Genomic DNA, 20,476 nt, shown 5'->3' with positions numbered 1-20,476 from the left:
CGGAGAAAGGGTTGTTCCAGTTAATATGGAGGGAAGTGCAGAGGTCACCTTAGTGTTCCTGGTAGAAGCAATGGTACCCAAGACTGACATATCTAGTAATACTAAGAAGTATAGGCAGTGGGTCACCATCAATGGAGGCTTTGAGAGATACAGGAGCAAGTATGAGTATTGGCAAGTGTCATCTGGTGTTGTCAGAGCAGGTACTTCCCAATCTAGTGCATCAGGGGGTTACTGCTGACAACGACTAGGGTCATTACTCAGTGGCTCTGGTTCCCTTCGAATGGGGGATCTTAGGTTCTTTGAAGGTAGGTGTGAGTCCAGCCATGCCAGTGGATTGTGTGTTGGGTAATAATGTGGAGCACACCATCTGGAATTAGGTGGAGCTCTGGTCACACAAGGTCCTGGAGCTTGGAACAATGGCCCAGGCACCTGCCAGGAAGAGGAGAGGCAGGGTGTGTAGGAAATCTGCCCCAGAAATTCCCACTGTCCTGGAGGAAGCAGAACGTGAGGGGGGATGCTCCACAACCTACCGGGGAAGGCATTGCTGCCATTGGAAACCTACTTGAACTGGGCAGGTTACAAGCTGAAGGAGGCCCTTCCCAGGCAGAATTCTCTCAAGCGCAGAATGAGTGCCCCACTCTTGAGGTCGTTCAGCACCAGGCTGAAGCCCAGGCAAATGGAGACACCTCTGGTGATCACCTCATCTCTTGGGAGAATGATCTCCTGTACAGTGAACCTAAGGTTCCTGACCCTGGGGCAACCCTTATGTTGGTGGTCAACCAGTGATACGGGGTCTTGATACTGGAACTCGCTCATGACGTCCCCCTGGCAGGACATCTGGGCAGACCCAGACTTTTGAAAGACTGATCACCCACTTTTATTGGCCACGGGTGATAATGACTTCTGATGCGTTCTGTAGCCCTTGTCCAACCTATCAAGCCAGTGGGATGACAGGAGGAAAGGAAAAGGCTCCCCTGGTTCTCCTTCCTGTTGTGGGCAGCCCCTTTGAAAGGGTGGGCATTGATATTGTGGGGCATCTGGGTTCCAAGACAATCTTGGCCAACAGGTTCATTCTGTCTTGGTGAACCATTCTACCAAGTACCCGGAAGCCATCCCTCTGAGAATATTGACTGTGTTCACTGTGGACAGGGCACTGATGGAGATATTTACCCAGGTGAGTTTCCTCAAGGAGGCGGTGTCTGACCGAGGCAACAACTTCATGTCTGCGCACATGAAATCCATGTGGGATGAGTGTGGAGTAACCTACAAGTTCTCCACACCCTATCAACCCCAAACCAATGGACTTGATGAAAGGTTCAGCAAGACCCTCAAATGCATGATAATGGGCCTAGCAAAGCCCTTGAGGTGGAAGTGGGACGTCCTGTTACAAGGCTCAGCACCTTCGAGCTTCTGTATGCCGGCCTGTCACCGGGCCTCTCAGCCTTGTAAAGGAAGGGTGGGAGCAAGCTCCCAAGAAACCCCTTAGGATATAGTCAGCTACATGATGGCCTTAAGATCCCAGATGAAGCCGTTCTAGAAGATTGCTACTGAGAACTTAGCCACCAGTCAAAAAGTCAAGAACTTCTGGTATTACCAGAAGGCCACACTGGTTGAGTTTCAACCTGGTCAGAAGGTGTGGATGATTGAGTCAGTGAAGCCACTTGTCTTGCAGGACCAATAGACTGTGCCATATGAGTTAAAAGAGACCAAGGGGAAGGTCACCTACCTTGTGGATCTCCCGACTTCCAGGAACTCTTTAAGGGTCCTGCATGTTAACTGCCTTAAGGCACACTTTGAGAGGTCCAAGGTAACTATGTTCTTGGTGACAGATGGAGGCGAAGAGGTAGAGAGTGAACCTCTCCCAGATCTCCTCTTTGCAAAAGAGCATGATGGAGCAATAGGGGAAATGAAGCTCCGTTTCTTGGAACCTCTAACTGGGGAGAAACTTCCGCCAGCTATTGGAGCAAGTCTCTTTCCTGTTCTCTCTTACCCCTGGACTCACTCATTGGTGTACCCATGACATTGACTCAGGGAACGGTATGCCTGTGGAGAATAAGATCTTCTGACAAAGTGAGGGCCAGCATCAAGTGTCAGGATGCTGGAGCTAGGGTGATTGAAAACTCCAGCAGCCCTTGGGGAAGCCCAGTTCTACTAGTACCCAAAACTGCCCCACCGGGCTCCACCCCAGAACTCTGGTTCTTTGTGGGTTATAGAGAACTCAATTCAGTCACCAAGACTTATGCACACCCCATCCCCGAGCTGATCAGCTTAATAATCAGAAGGGAGCAGTCACATTCCTGAGCACCTTCAATTTGACATTGGGGTACTGACAGATTGCCTTAAATGAGGGGGCTAAGGAGAGGTCTGCATTATCTATGCCAGAGGGCCACTTCTAGTTCAGGGTGATGTCCTTTGGGTTAAGGAATGCTCCTACCACCTTACAGAGGTTGGTCAACCGGGTCCTAGCTGGGTTGGAGGACCACTTGGACAACATTGTGGTCTTTAGCTCTAGCTGGAAGGACCACATGAACCATCTCTGGGCTGTGCTTGGGGTCCTGCAGAAGGCAGTCCTGACTATCAAAGCCAGTAACTGCCAGGTAGGGCAGGCTTCCATGGTCTCCATTTTTACCAATTGGGTTTTTGTTGGTGTTGCATCAAATAATGTATTCAATTTTACTCTTTATTGCTGTTTGGTTACTGCATAAATACTTTACACATTGCCTCTAATTTAAGCCTGACTGCTTTTGTGGCAAACTACCAGAGTTTTAGGCACAGGGTAATTTAGTGACTTTTGTGGTTTACCCTGACAAGGAGTGTTGCTTGAGAAGGGCTCACACACCTGTCAACTGCCAACCTAATTTTTCACTTTCTCGAAATAGCCATCATCCCAGCTGCCTGGGCTGATTGCTCCTGCTTCCCTTCATGGATGCTGAACAAGGTAGTGTATTGGCTGGATCGCCTCTTCCATATTCCAGCCACATGTATCCTGGACTCCTACATTGATCTTCATTTTCTACCTGCTCTACCTATGTCACTTCTCACACTTTGCCGTAGTGTGCAAGCCACTTGAGTTCAATATTCTCCATCTTCATCCCCACACACACTTTCACCTCTAATGCTATATCATGGCCACTGTGCACGTTACGGCTTACTGTGATATGAGTAGGTCCAGTTTGCTCCTAAGTTGCATCCTCTCACCTCAAATTCATTCACCCCATTCGCAAAAAAAGATGGAGGAAGTTGTGTTTCTAGTGACAAAGTAGCCACTTGAGAGCACACATAATTAGGGAGATTTGGAGCCAAATATGTAAATTAGGGGCGGGGGTAACTGTTTTGTTTTGGAAGTATTTCTATTTTTTGGGACATAAGGGAATGAGGTAGTTTATATATTTGTGTGATAGGTACAAAGTTGCTATGTGCTGGAGAGTGGTTAGAATAAAATACAGTCATATGAAGACTGAGGAAATCACATTCAGTGTGTTAGATGACAATCTGTAGAGTAGATAGTGCAAGACTTGTATACTCAGGGGCACATTCACAAGCTTCATTTTGTAGTATGTTTAGTAGCGCTACAATCGTACTACTAATGTTCTACAAAATGCTATTGACAAACCTACATGTAGAGGTTCCACCTCCTCCTCTTCTAGCTTTGTCTGCAAAGGTCACCGCCCAACTGTGGAGTCTCTGGAATCAGTCTCCGCACATGTTAGTATACATTTTGGTAGTATATTGTGGCAGACCGAGAGGAGTGGCTGAAAAATGGGGAGTATTTACTACTAAAGAGGAGGATTGAGAGATGAGTAAGAAGGGGTATACTGAGGGCTAAAGATAGGTTTAGGGAGGGACCCACAAAAGAGTAAGCCTATTCACAAACTGCACTTCTAAAGTTTCTACAGCCAAAAAGGACCAAATACAATCGTAAATGTACTCCAGCTCAGAGCTGGAGTAAGTCTTGCTCCACACATGGCCAACCACTGGAACTCCAACACCCTCTAGTAGAAAAACGATGCAGGTAGGTACTTAAAATAAAAACCCATGGAAAATATTGTTAAATTCAATTGAACAATTTAAAACAGTTAAAATATAAACTGCAAGGGCGGCCTGTGAGAGAGGCTGTCGCTCCTGTTTTTCCGACCAATACGGTGATTTCAAACCTTTTACTTGTGCATTTGCATCGTGATTTTGGCCAGTGTTTTTAAACATTAGTTTTTTAATTCTGCTTACTGTGTTATTACCTTCCTGCTCATCTCGGTTCCTGCTGCTTTGGGGGGTGATCTGCATCTGGACTCTTGCCTGCGGGTGCTGGTGCTCTGTTGTTCTTCCTTCCCGTCCGGTCCGACGCGGCAGTTAGTGCCGTTGAGCAGAGGGTGTGGAAGGTTTGAGCCTTGCACTTCCTCTTTCCCTGGGAGCCAGGTCAGCGGTCTAGTCTGGGGAGGAGTGGGCTACATATTGCGCATGCCTGAGTGGACGCGCAGCGGCAAGGGCGGCCTGTGAGAGAGGCTGTCACTCCCATTTTTCCAACCAGTACGGTGATTTCAAATCTTTTACTTGTGCATTTGCACCTTCAATTTGGCCAGTGTTTTTAAACATTAGTTTTTTAATTCTGCTTACTGTGTTATTACCTTCCTGCTCATCTCGGTTCCTGCTGCTTTGGGGGGTGGCATGCATCTGGACTCTTGCCTGCGGGTGTTGGTGCTCTGTTGTCCTCCCTTCCCGCCCTGGTCTGACGCGGCAGTTAGTGCCGTTGAGCGGAGGGCGTGGAAGGTTTGAGCCTTGCACTTCCGCTTTCCCTGGGAGCCAGGTCAGCGGTCTAGTCTGGGCAGGAGTGGGGCTACATATTGCGCATGCCTGAGCGGACAAGCCTAAGGCGCGCCTGTCTGCGCCCGTCCGCGACTGGCTGGGACCCGGGCCAGAACCCCTGCCCGGATAGGAGCAGCATGCAGGTACACCTCTGAGCAGCTCACTGCTCTATGCCCCCCCCCCCCCCCCCTACCATTACGGAGCAGTGCAAACGCAGAATTTTGGCAGGGAACCGGTGGCATAAGTGCAGCCACTTTCCTTTTATGTCTGTGACATGCCTGAAAACCAGGGAGAACGGTCAGCTACTTAACTGCTTTCTGATCAATTGCAGATCCCTGCGGAAACACAAAATTGAAATCTATGATTTTTTGTGGGATTCCCAGATGGATGTGTTATTCCTCACTGAGACCTGGCTAAATAAGGATTCGGCTCCTGATATTCTTGAAGCCCTTCCTCATAATTATGGTATTATCAGAGTTGACGACTAATAGGGGAGGAGGAATCACCATTATACATAGGCTATCTATTCAGTACACTTTAGAACCTACGGAGATTGAAGATTGTGAAGCAGGTTTTTTTTTTCCATCATGGCGCCTTCAAATTGCTGTTAAAGGTGTTCCTCATTTATTGTCCTCCAGGGCCCCATACACGTTTTACGCCCAGCCTGATTGAGCAAATAATACAACCCGCTTTATGCTATGCTAAATTGCTGTTGGTGGGGGATCAGAACTTATATTTTGACAATCCCTCTAATAATGGCGCACAGGAGGTCTGCCAGGCACTCGGAGCTTCTGCCAGGCACTCGGAACTTGGCCATTTATTAGATACGATCTTTGCCAACTGGGATGCTTTACATATTGAACCCCCGGTCCCTGTTCCACGGTCTGATTATTTTGTGGTCCCCTTTGGGATTATGTTACCCCAGTTTGATGTGTCATATAAAATGGGTACCACAAAACTGTTGAGGAAATGGGCTAAGTTTTCTATGCCTACTTTAAAATGGCCCTACAAAAGAGTGGGCTCGCCTGGGGGTAATGACATCGAGTCTGCATGTGATGCACTCGTTAAACGTATCCTGGAGGCACTGGATAGCACGGCTCCCTGGTCCTCGAGAGCACCGGGTGGGCAGCTTAAAACCGCTCCTTGGTTTAGCAATTAACTTAGAATTCCTAATCAGCCTGTAAGCGTCTCGAGAGAGCTTGGATGAGGAATTTTGATGAGCCTATGAAAACCAAATACAAATCTAGCCTAAAAAATATCAAGCTATGTTCAGGAAAGCGCGGGCCACCTATTACAGTGACAGGATCGAGACGGCTGAGAACTCTTCAAAGGAACTCTTTACTATCTTCAAAGACATCTCATCGCTAGCAAGAGTGACAGCCCCTGATACTAGCTCAGTTGAATCCTGTAATAGGATAGTGGACTTCTTCATGGAGAAGGTGGGAAAGATCTACTCCACTTTCCCTGATTCAGCACAACATGGATGCGTGGATAGTAAGGGGATATCTAGGATATCAGAGGCAGATTGCCTCTGTGATTTTGTAGCCCCCAGTGGGGACATACTTAAAGAAGTAGCCCTCAGTATTATGTCTGGCAAACCTAGAGATCCGGCCTCCCCTAAGATCCTAAGTGCGAGTTTAGCTGTATTAGACCCTTATATTAGACATCTTCTTGAGCTCTCGTTCTCATCTGGAGTTGTCCCTAAAAGATGGAAAGAGGCTATTGTCATTCCCCTAAAAAAGAAACCGAACATTAGTATGAGTCAGCTGGATAATCTTCGTCCCATTTTTCTTCTGCTTTACTTTGCTAAAATAGCAGAGAAGGCGGCAAATATCCAACTGACTGCTCATATCAATCATCATAACCTTCTTCACCCTACTCAATCGGGCTTCCGTGCCACTTATTCTACTGAATCGGCACTGCTCTTATCTACTGAAGCTATCCATAGACATGTAGATGCGGGACAGACGGTTGCTCTAATCCTTTTAGATCTCAGTGCCGCATTCAACACTGTTGCCCATCACACGCTACTTCAGCGCCTTAGAGAAGGAGCCATGGCTGGTAGGGCGATGGAATGGTTAAGTTCCTTTCTACTTGACCGCAGTTTTCAGGTGTCGCAGAAACCTCTCCTCTCCAAAAGCGTCAAGCTGGACCAAGGGGTCCCTCAGGTCATCATACTTAGCTCGACTCTCTTTAATCTCTACATTACCCCCCTGGCAGAGATTGTAGGGAAGTCATACGCTGACGACACACAACTTGTGCTGACTCTTACTCAAGACTCTGCGGAGGCAGCCATACATTTTTCAATGTGTCTACAAGAGTTGGCGTCATGGATGGCATTTAATTGCCTTAAACTTAATGGCAATAAAACAGACGTTCTAGTGATAGGTAAGGCTCCCTCGATTTGGTCCTCTGCTTGGTGACCTCAGACCCTGGGTCCAACCCCATCACCTACGAATCAGGTAAAGAACCTGGAGATGTAGCTGGATACCAAACTGTCTTTTGAAACTCATACCAGGCGAGTGACGGGAAACTGTTTTGGGGCCCTGCGCATTCCCTGGAAGACCTTAGATGTACTCCCTGTGTCAGCGAGGAAAACGATGGTCCACGTCCTTGTGACTTCTCGTTTGGACTACGGGAATGTTCTTTACCTAGGAGCAAATACTAAATGTGTTCAGAGACTCCAGCGCATCCAGAATGCGGCTGTGCATCTCCTTTTAGTGCTTCCAAGGAGAGATTCATCCAGCAAGTTCCTGGCTTCCCTACATTGGCTCCCGGTGAGGGAACGTGTTTTGTTTAAAGCCATGTGTGTCAGTCACCACATTCTGCAGAAGAAGGGTCCTTCCTATCTGCATGACCTTCCCACCCCGTATGTCCCCATGCAGGGTTTTTTGATCTAGTGGGACGGGTCAGGTCAGCATCCCGACCATCAGAAGAGCTAGGATGGGCGAGTGCTCCTTAAGCTTTTCAGCGGCCACACACCGGAATAAACTTCCGATAGGGCTCCGGCTGGAATCATCGGAGACTATTTTCCGGAGAAAGCTCAAGACGTGGCTTTTCCCATCAGGTAGCTCTCCTGTTTGACAACTTTCTGCCTCACCCACTGCCTGGAACGGGCTCTTGTCGTAGCACAGGGACACACTATATAGTGTAGCCATGTGCTTTATAAATGTGTTTATTATTATTAAACACAATAAATTAATGTTATAATATTTAAAAATAAATAAAAAAAATTATTTTAACATATTTTAGCAACTGTTTTTTAATTTAAAAATTAATGTTACATACATTTTTATTAAAATATATTTATATTTTTAATTAATTCTGTATATCACTTTGAATAGCTATTAATACGTAATAAAATATATATTTTATTTCAGATGGCAATATTTTTAAACTTGAGAAAAATAAGTTTCATTTATTATATACTAAATATTTAACATTTAAATTTAAATCATGCTATTAATGGTGTAACTTTTTTATTGTGTTCTACCTTCAAAAGATATATATATAGAATTAATTCACATTAATATTTAACATCACATTTTTTTACCATGTTTTTTCAAGTTAACCAACTTTTTTACTTTTCCCACTGTTTTACAATAGAGAAATTTCTGCCAACAGGACGAAAATCTTTCTGTGATAAAGGAAGGAAAACAGTTAAAAAGTTAACTAAACTTGAAAACAATTATCCTTTGTAACAGTACTAAATTACACTCGTATATGTCATTTACATCCTGTTTCATGGGGTGGAGACATGTAAGCATACACATTTGAGTAACTTTTCACTAGTAAATGGTGAATAGCCTAATACATTTACTCACAAATGTAAGAGTAAACTTACATGTGTAGATTTACTCATGTGTAGCTTTGTGAATGGGCCCCAGAGTGAGAAAGGTGAAAGAGTAAGGAAGCAATTCATCATAAGGTGAAAGTATTGGGAGTTGGCCCAGTGTGTGAAGCGAAGATGGATCTGATGCATGGTTTAGGGCTAGGGAGAGTTTAGAGATGTATGATTGAGTATAATGGGAGAGCAAGCACTCATATACAGCGTATATGATGAAACAGATGTGTGAATACTGAATTTCCATTTTCTAACTCTCCTCACTTCCTGCACAGGGTGATCATGTGTGGCTGGATGTCTCATCCTCCAGTGAGTACAAGGTTCCCATTGGGGCTGTGGTCAAAGATTCTGAGACTGGGCAGATACTACTGGTGGACGATGAGGGAAAGGTGAGTGCCAGAAAAGAGGTTACTCTTTCATCCTGTATTCATTGTTGTAATAAACATGAAACATTTTCTATTATCAATCAAACACCTCACACTTTGTCCACTATTCTAAGTCCAGAATTGATAGAGTTGAGGTGTGGTATCTACATACTAACTTAGTCCAGCTTTTATTTGTTTGTTAATGTCATCCTCCCAGCCAATGGTGGCACTCAACTATCTTAACAGGAACAGCACTGACCACAGAACTGTGCTACACATACAAGTATGAGATCAACAAATAAATTGGACACATAGCATTTCTGACTGTTAAAATTGTTGGACTATGCTTCGATGTGCATAATAGGATCATCCATGCATGATATTATGTCCATTCCTGCATGTGCCTGCTTTTGTTTATTGCTTCCGTTACATCCCATAGAAACCTTTGAGATTGTGTCTCGTGTTTCATGCTCTTGCATGACATTGTTTGAGTGCACACCTGTGTTTGGAATTGACAGTCTCTCCTTGTACTTGTAGTAACTTCTGATCGTGCATGTTCCTCTAGCTGTATGCTGTTTTTATTCTTACCGGTGTCCCGTGTTTAGTTTGTAAAATGATGAGTGCCGGTGCCCAAAGAGATGCTCATAAGCCATGCCCAGCAAAATTAAATGTCTGTACGCCGATTACCAAGGCTATGTAGTCCTGAATCTCTCTATTCCTCTGCCAGACACTCCTCGCTTCCTTATCATTGACGTCATTTAGGGTGACCCCTGCCACTGCCTTTGCGACCCCTTAGCAGTAGCAAAATGCTGCCAGGAACATAAGCAGTTTGTCCGTATGGACGATGGTGCGGGCTTCACTCTCTTTCTCAAATTTTTATTATACTAACAGCGAATAATATTAAATTATTCTCTATTAGTTTTTATAAAAAATGGAGTACAACTAGCTGGAATATGACTTTCTCTGGCAGCTAAGGTAAGTAGAAAAAGTGCTTTTAAATGTAGGCATTTTGTGTGCGTGCTTTCAGTTTTGAGTATGTTTATGTAAGAGAGTGTGTATGTGTGAATGTATGTGTAGGTAGTGTGTATGTATGAGTGCATGTATGTGTGAATGCATATTTATGTGTAGGCATGTGTATGTGTGAGTGAAAGTGAAGATCAAGGGGCATGTGAAGTCACTTCCCTACCTCTTGCATTTTGGTGCATTGACGTCCATGCTCTTTATCTGAGTTTAGCAGGACTCTGCTTTCTCCCTTGGTGACAGTGTTTCTGTCTTTCTCTTTCTCCTTTTTTCGCATTTGTGTTTTTCCATCTCCTGCTGTCGGGAAATACACCATGAGGAAAAATAAGTGCCCAAAAATGAGTGCAAGTCGCCAGCAACCACCAGCTCAAATTAAGCACTGTCTGTGTCTATTTAGAATCTGTCCGTCCTTCTATTGATTATCATATTTCTGTCATCTGTTGCCTTTCTTCTTGCAATTGTTATTCTGTCTATTCCTGTATATGTACTTCCAGTCATGGCTGCTGCCCACTCTACGTGGTGGGGCAGTGTGGGGGCAGCGTGGGGAAAAAATAAATAAAAAATAAATAAATATACACTTATTGTCTGCTCTCGCGTTGGGACTCGCTGCTCCTCGTCCAGCCCTGCAGTTACCATGAGCACACAAGCTCCCGGCTCAACATGCAATCCCAGCACTTCTCTCATGCTATTACTCCCAGCATGATAGAAGTGCTGGGATTGGGCAGAGCAGGCCAGTTTCACGCTCCAGCAGGGACTGGGAGCCTGTGCTCCTGAGCCCTGCAGATATCACTAAGGAATAGCCTGCAGATATCCAAGTGCGCATGCTGGTGCGCATGTTGGTTTGGCCGGCCGTAGACAGCCGGCCAGCCTGACATGTGCACTTTCAGTGCCCGCTACTCCTCCTCACCCTGCTGGTGACGCTTGGACTCGCCCCAGACTCAACGGATTCAGCAAACTCGGCCAGGTCAATGAAAAATAAAATGATAAAAGTCTTTTATTATAATTTTATTTTTCATTTTCTGCCTTTAAGCAGTGGGGTGACGCTCCGCGCCATAGCCCTCTGTACATTACTGGTCGTGAATGTGTCTTTGTTTACTTCTGCTTGTTCCTCATGCTTGTTATTTCTCTGTATTCTATTCTGTCTATTTCTGCTTGCACATGTGTGTGCCCCATACTGTTTATGAATGATGTTGTGGTTTGGCTACTTATGCTTTTTCCAACCTGTGGAATCTATTTTGTGCCTGGTAAATCCTTGGAATGGCTCATTCCCTCATTCAGTGTGTAATTAGCCTTGGTTCCTACTGGAGTAACCAGAAACTGCTTCCGAACCTGTTAAAACTGAGCATTACAATGTGTTACAGCCCAGACCTGTGTACATCGTATCCGGCAATCCCTTTTCCATTTTCATATATGTTTGCTTGTAGATCACCTTTTTCCACTGAATGATGAGGATCAGAACCTGCTTCTCCTATACTCAGTAAATGTTTGTCTAAGACCTCAGCCCAGTAACTCTTCCATTGCCATTATTCTTTTTGCTGTTTGCTCTCGTCCTGGACTACGTTATTCCACAACAGTGTGATATTAATCCAAGGTCATCATGTCACGGACTTTAGGCACAAACTGACCCAAATAACAACTGAATCTCTTTCTGATGAACAGTCATCTGGTCATATGTGCTCTTTGTTCTACCTTAGACACAAGGTCTTCAGGTAGTAACTTGTTTGTATGCAGTGAGAGGGAATACCAGTCCTGTACAAGAGCTTGGATTTAATCATTCAGGTGAATCAGGAGTTGTGTAACTCACTTTGACTCACTGCGGATGGTCCGAAGCACACTTCCTGCCAATGTTTTAGAAATGTTTTAGAAGGTTTAGAAAGGTACCCTATTGCCCTCAGTAGCTAACACATTTAATCTCTGCATGACCATGATTGACATCTGGATAAAAGAACATTTTCTTAAACTGAACACGGAAAAACCTGAGGTGCTCGTGTTTGATGCACAAGAACCTACCTGGTCCTGCTGTTGGTGGCCTGAGGAATGTGGTCCTTTACTTACGCCTGTTAAAGTGGCCAAACATTTTGGAGTAATCTTCAGCACTTCCCTGAACTTTGACTCACAGGTCAATTGTTTCACGAGTACCTGCTATCACATAATCAGGACTCTTAGGAAGCTTGTTCCTTTTATTCCAGTTGAATTGCGTCACTCGGGGGCCATTGCTTTAGTCTCCTCTGGATTCAATTACTGCTATGCTCTATCTGAATATTAATGTCTCCTCACTTAACAAGCTACAAGTTGTGCAAAATGTGGCTGAATACCTTATTCTTAACACTCCTAAATGAGTGTCTGTCTGAGATAGCATTAGAGTGCTGCATTGGCTTCCTGTGAGGAAATGCATTGTTTTTAAGGGAATTTGCCTAGTCTTCCTCACTCTCCATCACAAAGAGTCCAAACATCTCTCCTCCCTCTTCAGCTGGTACACTCCAGGCAAGTCATTCAGATCCTCTTCAGCTAGAAAGTCTCCTTGCCCAGATTCCGGAAAGTCAGATGGAAATTCTCAGCCCGCTCAAATCACTTGACTTGATTCCTTCACCTCATTCAAGAACATGACTTTTCTCTTCATAGGCTCTCTGGATTTTCTCTGCTTAGGAGCTCTCTTTTTTTAGCTTAGCAGTTCGAGTTTAATGTGCTTTATAAATTCATTTTTAATTTGATTTTTCATTATTGTAAGATTCTCCCACTCCCATGTGGAGTTTACCCTACTAGCCCAATGCAATGGGTGGAAGTTACTCCAGGAAAGTAAAAAGTACTGAGTCGTAAGGCCATTTTGTACCCTAGTTCTAAGCAATCTGCTTTAGTCAGACTAGGGTGTCAATTGCCAAAAAAGGGGTGCCTAGTGGTTGGAAGCCAGGGTTTTGAAGAGAGCCATGCCCTCCACATCCGCTTAAAGACTTCAATAAGCCATCCGGTCGAGCTTAAGTTCTTTATCCAGACACGTAGCGCCCAAGTCGCCAACTCCGCATTGGACTGAGCCAGTCTCTTCTTCAGAGCATAGTGAAATTAGCGCTTTACATCATGATCAAGCGAATCTTTCTTCATGGGTACAGGCAACTCTTTTGGCTTCGAAAACTTGGAGTCTCTTTTTTTGTTGAAATCATTTTTATTAACCTTTTTTGTTTGTTTTGCACATTATCAATAAAGCATACCATCTACCACAACAGACCTGGCAGCACTGGGGGGGCGGAGTAGCAATTTTATATAAAAAGGAGTTGAAGGCCGAAATAATCAGTGCTGAAAGCATTGAGGGGGCGGATGGGCTGGGGGCGAAATTTTGTTCTCCAACTTCCTGCCTAGCCATCGTGATAATATATCGACCCCCGCATACATCCCCCAAGTTCGTGGAGGCTTTTATTGAACTAGTCTGTGATATTCGTACATGCTACCAATGCCTATTAATACTGGGAGACTTTAACTTCCATTGGGATCAGATTCCCATGGATAGTCAGGCCGTCCAACTCAACGAAACACTGACCTCTTTGGAACTTAAGCAGGTGGTACATGTTCCCACACATGAAAAGGGTCACACCTTGGACCTGGTTTGGACATCACACCCAATAGACGCCAGTCCTTGTGCTTGGTCAGACCACTATTTAATTAGTGGCCAGCTACCGTCTACTAAGCGCCCATCTAACACTGCCCCCGAGTGGAAAGAACTACGAAACTGGAAGAAAATCCAGTCGATTTGGTCAACATCTTAAATAATACAGCTCCCTCAAAGTTTATTGGGGGTAATCCGGATGCTGCTAGTACTGCCCTGTCAACTAGTCTGAAGCAGGCCTTAGACGTAGTTGCCCATATGCAGAGAGTCATAATTAGAGACAAAGGTAAATGGGCTCCATGGTTCAACGACCACCTAAGAGCCCTGCAGCAACATCTCCGCCAACAGGAGAGAGCATAGCAGAAATCCTATAATGCAGATTCCCGTAGGGCGTATCTGCTAGCACTTGGTGCTTATAAAAAAGCCATCCTCACCAGGAAAGCGGAATTCTATGAATTTAGGATCACTTCAGCTCAGGATATTCAAAAAGAAACCTTTCGGGTACTCTCTGAGCTAAGGCAAACAGAGACTGTGAGGCCGGTACACAGTCCAGAGGACTGCAACTTGCTGCCGTCCTTTTTTCTCGACAAGGTCAAGGATCTATTAGATGTAATTACTACCACCTCTACTGTACCTTGTTCTCTGTCACCTGTCCCTTTGGCACCTCTATTTGCGACACCACTCACTGTCTTTCCGACTTTGACTGTTGATTCTTTGTCCCACCTAATAGTCTGGCTCTCCGGCAGATCCATGTCCACCTACTATTTTCAAGATGGCACTTCCCGGGATTGAGGTTGAGGTGTTGTCACTTCTGAACCAATCCCTGGCACATGGCACTGTTCCTGTTAACTTCAAAGAAGCACGGGGCATTCCACTTCTGAAGAAGCCAGGAGCGGGTGTGAAGAATTAAAACAATTCCAGACTTATTTCCCAACTTCCCTTCTTGGCAAAGGTGTTGGAGGAACATGTGCTGAAATCTCTTTCTCACCATCTTGAAATAAATAATCTCCTGCAGCACAACCAGGCAAGTTTCAGGGCCCAACATAGCACTGAAATGGTTATGCTTGCAGTGTTGGATGTTCTTAGGCTCCGAGTTGACAAGAAGAGGCTGTGTGCCCTGGTTCTATTGGATCTATACGCGGCATTTGACACGGTTAACCACAAGCTTCTTTTGTCGCAGATACATGATCTTGGAGTCCAGGGCACAGTATTTAAATGGCTTACATCTTTCCTTAGCGGCCGGACCCAGAGAGTACAGTTGGCATCTCACACGTCTGTTTCGGGTAGTCTCTGTTATGGAGTCCAGCAGGGATCGTTCTTATCCCCTCTCCTCTTTAATGCCTACCTGCAGCCCCTGATAGGCGCGTTAAACACCATGGATTGCCAGATCTATAATTATGCGGATGATATCCAACTTATCATCCAGATCGACAATTCCTCAGTTTCCCATGTTAAGACACAGAATATTCTTAAATTTATCACCAACTGGATGACCGCTAATTCTCTAAAAATGCGTCCGGATAAGACGGAGGTTCTGGCTATTACTACTGTCTCCAATCCGTGAAGTAACCTCTTCTTGCCTCAGGAACTGGGCGCCGACCCACTCCCGGCCTCGGTCGTGAAGAGTCTTGGAATTAAAGTAGACGTTGACCTGTCCATGTCTTAACAGGTGTCTTCAGTAGTGGGAGCCTGTGCCGGCCTGATGAGACAGCTTCGCAAGCTCGCTCCCCTCCTGAGGTTCTCTGCTCTCAGACTGATCGTGTCGGCGATGATAATTCCCCGCCTTGACTATGGTAACGCCCTTTACATTGGCCTTCAAGAGAAGCTACTTGCTAGACATCAGGTTACCATGAACAAGGCGGCCAGGTTGATTTTTAAATTGCAAAGAGGAGCCCATGCCACTCCTCTCCTCCAACATCTGCATTGGCTTCCAGTAAAGCAGAGAGCCAAGTTCAAAGGCCTCTGCATTACGCATAAGCCCATCTATGGCCAAGCCCCCCGGTATGTTAAAGATAGCCTAGTACTCTACACTCCGAATCGGGCGCTCCGGTCCTCAGAGGCCTGTTTACTGAAGTGTCATCGTTTCAGGCTTGTCACTAAAGGGGGTAGAGCCTTTTCCATCGCCTCCCCACCTTTGTGGAATAAACTACCAGAGACTGTGCATAAAGAGCACGCCCTTCTTCCTTTCAGGAAGAAGTTGAAAATGGTTCTCTGTCAAGAGGCCTGGGGTTCGTGTTAATATCTGGCATTTGTGCCTGTAGGCTAGTCCGTGTCTCTTTCTTCTGACAGCGCTTAGAGACCAGTTGGTGATAATTGCGCTCTACAAATGAAAACGCAAATACAAATACAAAATACAGTCAGAACAGCGTTCATGTAGCAGGTGGAAAAAGGAGGAAAATTGATTGCCAGTGGCATGGTACACATTAACTGATAGCAACAGGAAAAAGAAGATTCAGGGTACGGTGAGTACATCAAATCATGTGGCAATATCTCAAAAAGGACAGAGCAGTGCTGACAAATCACAGCACCAGGTAGCATGTGAATAAAGCAGGTACAGTGCAGTTCAATCTCAACCGGGGACATAGGGCACAACCAAATGAGGACAACTAAAGCAAAGGAAGGTTAGGGGAGAGTCGCTCAAGACCTGCTGCCGCATCCAATGTAGCTGGGGGAGGCCAAAGACCACCAAGACTTAGTGACAGTGGGGTTCTGAGACAGAGGGGCTGAAGCGGTGCGGGTGTCGGCGTTAGTACGCATTCACGCCATTGGGGGATATACCCTGAGTGATAACTCTTTGTGATGTAGTCGGGTTCCCTGTGTCAGTCTCCACCCCCAAGAGTTTGGAGACCATTGCATCCCATTGAGGTGCCAGGGGGAACATTCAAATGCCAAGCAGGTCCTCTCTGCGTAGCGCCGCACCCTCCGCTTTTGCCCAGTTAAGCAGGGATCGGCGACAAGCAAGTGGGTGGAGCGACAGGGGAGATTTCCATTGCTTGGTGATCAAGCGCTTGGCTGTTATTAGACCATATATAGACCAGGTCTATAAACCATGTGGCAGCTCTGTATTTCTTGTTTCTGCTGAATAGGTGCAGTGCATGGGCCTCCAAAGTCGGGGGAATGGTGTGTGAGGTGCAAGTTGTGAGGGTGACCGTCACCGCGCTCCAATAGTCAGTTAGAACCGAGCAGCCCCAAAGCATATGAAGCATGTCGGCATCTAATTGCCGGCAACTGGGACAGGCCGCATCTATGCGGAGGAAGTACCTGTTAATTTGGGCTGGGGTAAGGTAGGCCTGATGCAATATGAAGAAGTGTATCTGTTTGAATCGCTGGTTACGAGGAATGCGGGTCGGACAGTCTCGGGCAGCCAACCACTCCCTACCTGTAAAATCCCTCCCCAGGGTCCCCCCCAAATGAAGTTGAAGTCAGGTGAGATACCTCCTTATGTTGTCGAAGTGAAGATTCGAAATGAGCATGTGAGGTGTCCCTTTCCCTTTCACGTGAAGGTACTGAAAAGTGTGGTGTGTGGGAGGTTCCTGAGCGAGTGTACCCCATTTGAACGCTAGTGAAGCTATGAGTGTTCTGTGTAATAGAAACTGCCCAGGGCGTAGGTTCTCCTCCGCTACGAGTTCTTGGAACGGAATAAGAGTGCCCTCCTGAAAAAGGTCCCCCACGTCCTGTATCCCTTGCGAAGCCCAGTGATGTAACTCAGCTGCCGTCGTGTAGGTGTCCACCTATGAAGTACCCAACAGTGGGATAGTAGGTGCGTATGGGACGGTGGTTCTAGTGAGGAAAAGACACCTACGGAAGCATTTGTATGCTACAGTGAGGTGAAGAATATCGGGAGGTCTAAGTTTGGAGCAAGGGTGGAAAATTTGTAATAGGGTTTATAAGCGGTAGCCGAGGCCGCAGAGAGGCCGTGTCCGGGAAGACATCCACCGGGCGATCCATTGCAGTTGGGAGGCCTGGTAGTAATGCACGAAATTGGGTACCGCAGGCCCCCCAGCTCAGTAGGCAGATAAAGCTTTCCCATGGACACTCTGTGACGTGATGTCGACCATATGAAATCTCGCACCACCTTTTCCCATTGTTTGAAGAAGGGGGGAGAGATGATAAGGGGTAAAGTGGTAAAGTAATAGAGAAGGCGGGGAAGAACCACCGTTTTGATCAGGGAGATTCTACCAGAGATCGTCAATGGGAGAGTCTTCCAGATACCCATCTGAGACCAAATCGCCGTGACAGCCCTGACGACATTCCCATTGAAGAGGTCAGCTTTGGTGCGATAAACTCGGACTCCCAAATAGCAAAAAGGGTCGATGCACCAGGCCACAGGCGTCCCCCTGAGTGTGTAGTCCGAATCAGGAGCATCCCCCAAGAACGGAGAAAGTACGGATTTTGTCGGATTAACTCGCAGCCCGAGGCACGTGCAAAATGGCTAAGGGCTCGATCAAGGGAGGGAGGAATGTCATGAAGGTCCAAAGCATATAGTAACAGATCATCTGCGTAGAGCGAAATGGTATGTATGCCATCTCCAATCTCAATCCCCATATCGACATGTGCGCAGATGTGGGCCGCCAGCGGCTCCACCGTCAACACGAACAGAAGCGGGGACAACAGGCATCCCTGTGGGGTTCCACGTCGCACCTGAATCGGATCTGAAATATATGGGCCTGTCTGAACCCGAACCGATGGATTATGATATAGTAGTTGCTCCAAACCAAGGAAGGAGGGACCAACGCCAAAACGAGCCAGGACAGCAAAAAGGAAGTTCCAGGCCAGCGAATCGAAGGCCTTCTCAAGGTCCAATACCATGCAACCAGAGCGTGGCCAGTCGATCGGGCATATCCCGCCACCCAAAAGTAGCGGCATATGTTCAAAGCCCTACTACCCTGCGGAACAAAGCCATTCTGGTCTGAGTGTACTACATCAGGGATCAGCAGAGCCAGCTGGTTGGCCAAGAATTTTGCCAGGATCTTATAATCCATGTTCAACATTGCAATCCGTCAATAGGATCCGGGAGACAGGGGGTCCTTACCAGGCTTCGACAAAGATACCACGTTAGCAGTACGCATGGTTGGGGGCAGAGTCAAGGTACATTGAATGGAGGTGCTGCACCAAGTATTCCACGTAGGTTTTAAAAAACTCTCTTGGAAAACCATCTGGCCCTGGAGTTTTACCAGAGGACAAGGTACGCAATGCGTCTCATATTTCGTCTTCAGTTAGAGGAGAGTCCAGGGACTGGTCTATTGTTAGGGTGGGAAACTCTATTGTGTCTAGGAAGGATCCCACATCTTGGGCGTTGCCCGTCAGGTGGGTCTCATATAAGCGAGTGTAGTCTTCAGTCATCAGTGAGTGAATGTCTCTCTGGGTGCTGCGCTCCCGACCAAGGTCATCAAGTAAGAAATGTATGGGGCGTCGGGATGTTCTTGTCTAATCAAATAAGCCAGTAGTCTCCCGGCTTTATCCGCGGTAGAGGAAGAGCAAATCGGATGCGCCAAATTATTATGGCACCTCAGGCGGAGCCCGGAGAAGCGTGAAATCCAAGGTGATAGTGTCCATCCGGCCTTCCAATCAAGTCCAGGGCGCTGCCGATCTGCTCAACAACCGCCAGTACAATGTTCAGTTTGGTGGCAATGTCAGACTGATTCATCGCAGCTGTTGATCCGGGGGTCATGAGTAATGTCCCAGTCTGGCCCCCAAGGGGCACATCGCGAGAGGTGTTGTTACGTAGGCGGCCCATGATGATTGCTGAGTGCTCCTCTGCGGTTTCCCCAGTGTAGTGGTTGCGTCGGTGGCTAGGATCGGTCTCTCTGCAAGGTGGTCTCGCTCCAACCAATGATGTGTCCCACCGTCAGTTCAGTGACTAAAAGGTCCCTCTGGGCGATAAGACTCCCCTCACAGGGGCCACAGAAGAGGCAACAGACGGGGAAAATGAAGAGTTCACCCCGCTCTCACAGATAGGTGGTGTACAGCTCAGACTCTGGCTTCAGGAAAAATCATGAGGGCCGTCCGTAGCAGCCTCAGCCGAGGAACTCCTAAGGCAGATCTGCGCAGAGCATACACGCCTGCCGGGCCATGTCCAGGTCGATAGCCCGCAAAGTGTGATTAGGTGAGGTGCCCTAGGCCCTGAAAAACCCTGTGACCCTCACCTACAAGACTGGCCCCGCCGCCGGCACTACAAGACCCTTCGCCACATCAATCACTCCGTCAGAGGTGAGAGCAGGAGAATGTGAGGGTCCTACAGGGATAACATATGCTCGGCCCCACTGTCCCTCAGTTCGCTGTCAGACGCATATCGCGTATACTGGGTGTATCATGGCTCATTCCCAACCCTACACCAAGGCTCCAGAGCACAGGAGAGGGCCACAGCAGACAGCACAGTGGGTGAACCGCCTCTCAGTAGGAAGGAGTATGGGACCCTAGCAGTTCCTTAATCCTGATGTGGAGAGAGCTGGACCATCCCGCGGTCTCCGCAGTCGCTGCAGGCGAGGGGCCCTAGGCCCTATCGACCCCCGTGGCCATCTTCCTCATGGCAGCCACTGCGACCCTCTCAAGCAGTTTATGTGAGGCCCTGGGCGCAATCGACCCGAGGTCTCCACTATGGGGTAGATGATCTGGCTCACCGGCTTGTGAGGCCGGTCAGGTCACACAATGGACTCCGGTGGGGGCCCTAGGTTGGACCGACCTCCGTGGCCCCCCACCACAGGTGAGATAACCCGGCCCACCAGCCCAACAGGCTTGCCTCCCCACGTGCTGCGCTCCGGATGGGGCCCTAGGCCCGACCGAGCCCTGTGGCCGCCCACCGCAGGAGCGGGTATCGCCACAGCTGCCCAGGAGCTCACCTCCAACGGTCAT

General features: G+C 47.1%; 1 protein-coding gene across 1 annotated transcript in view; it reads left to right on the top strand.

Annotated features, from left to right (window-relative positions):
- Positions 1-20,476, top strand: part of LOC147683395 (unconventional myosin-VIIb-like) — a 1,214,266-nt gene that overhangs the window by 158,326 nt on the left and 1,035,464 nt on the right. The window contains exon 3 of the mRNA XM_086943813.1: positions 8,920-9,033. Within this exon, the coding sequence (XP_086799939.1) occupies positions 8,920-9,033 (114 nt within the window). The remainder of the gene's footprint in view (positions 1-8,919; positions 9,034-20,476) is intronic.

The sequence above is a fragment of the Lissotriton vulgaris genome, chromosome 11 (assembly GCF_964263255.1).
Source record: "Lissotriton vulgaris chromosome 11, aLisVul1.2, whole genome shotgun sequence".
Taxonomy (NCBI): Eukaryota; Metazoa; Chordata; class Amphibia; order Caudata; family Salamandridae; genus Lissotriton; species Lissotriton vulgaris.
This window is presented reverse-complemented; position numbering and strand designations above follow the sequence as displayed.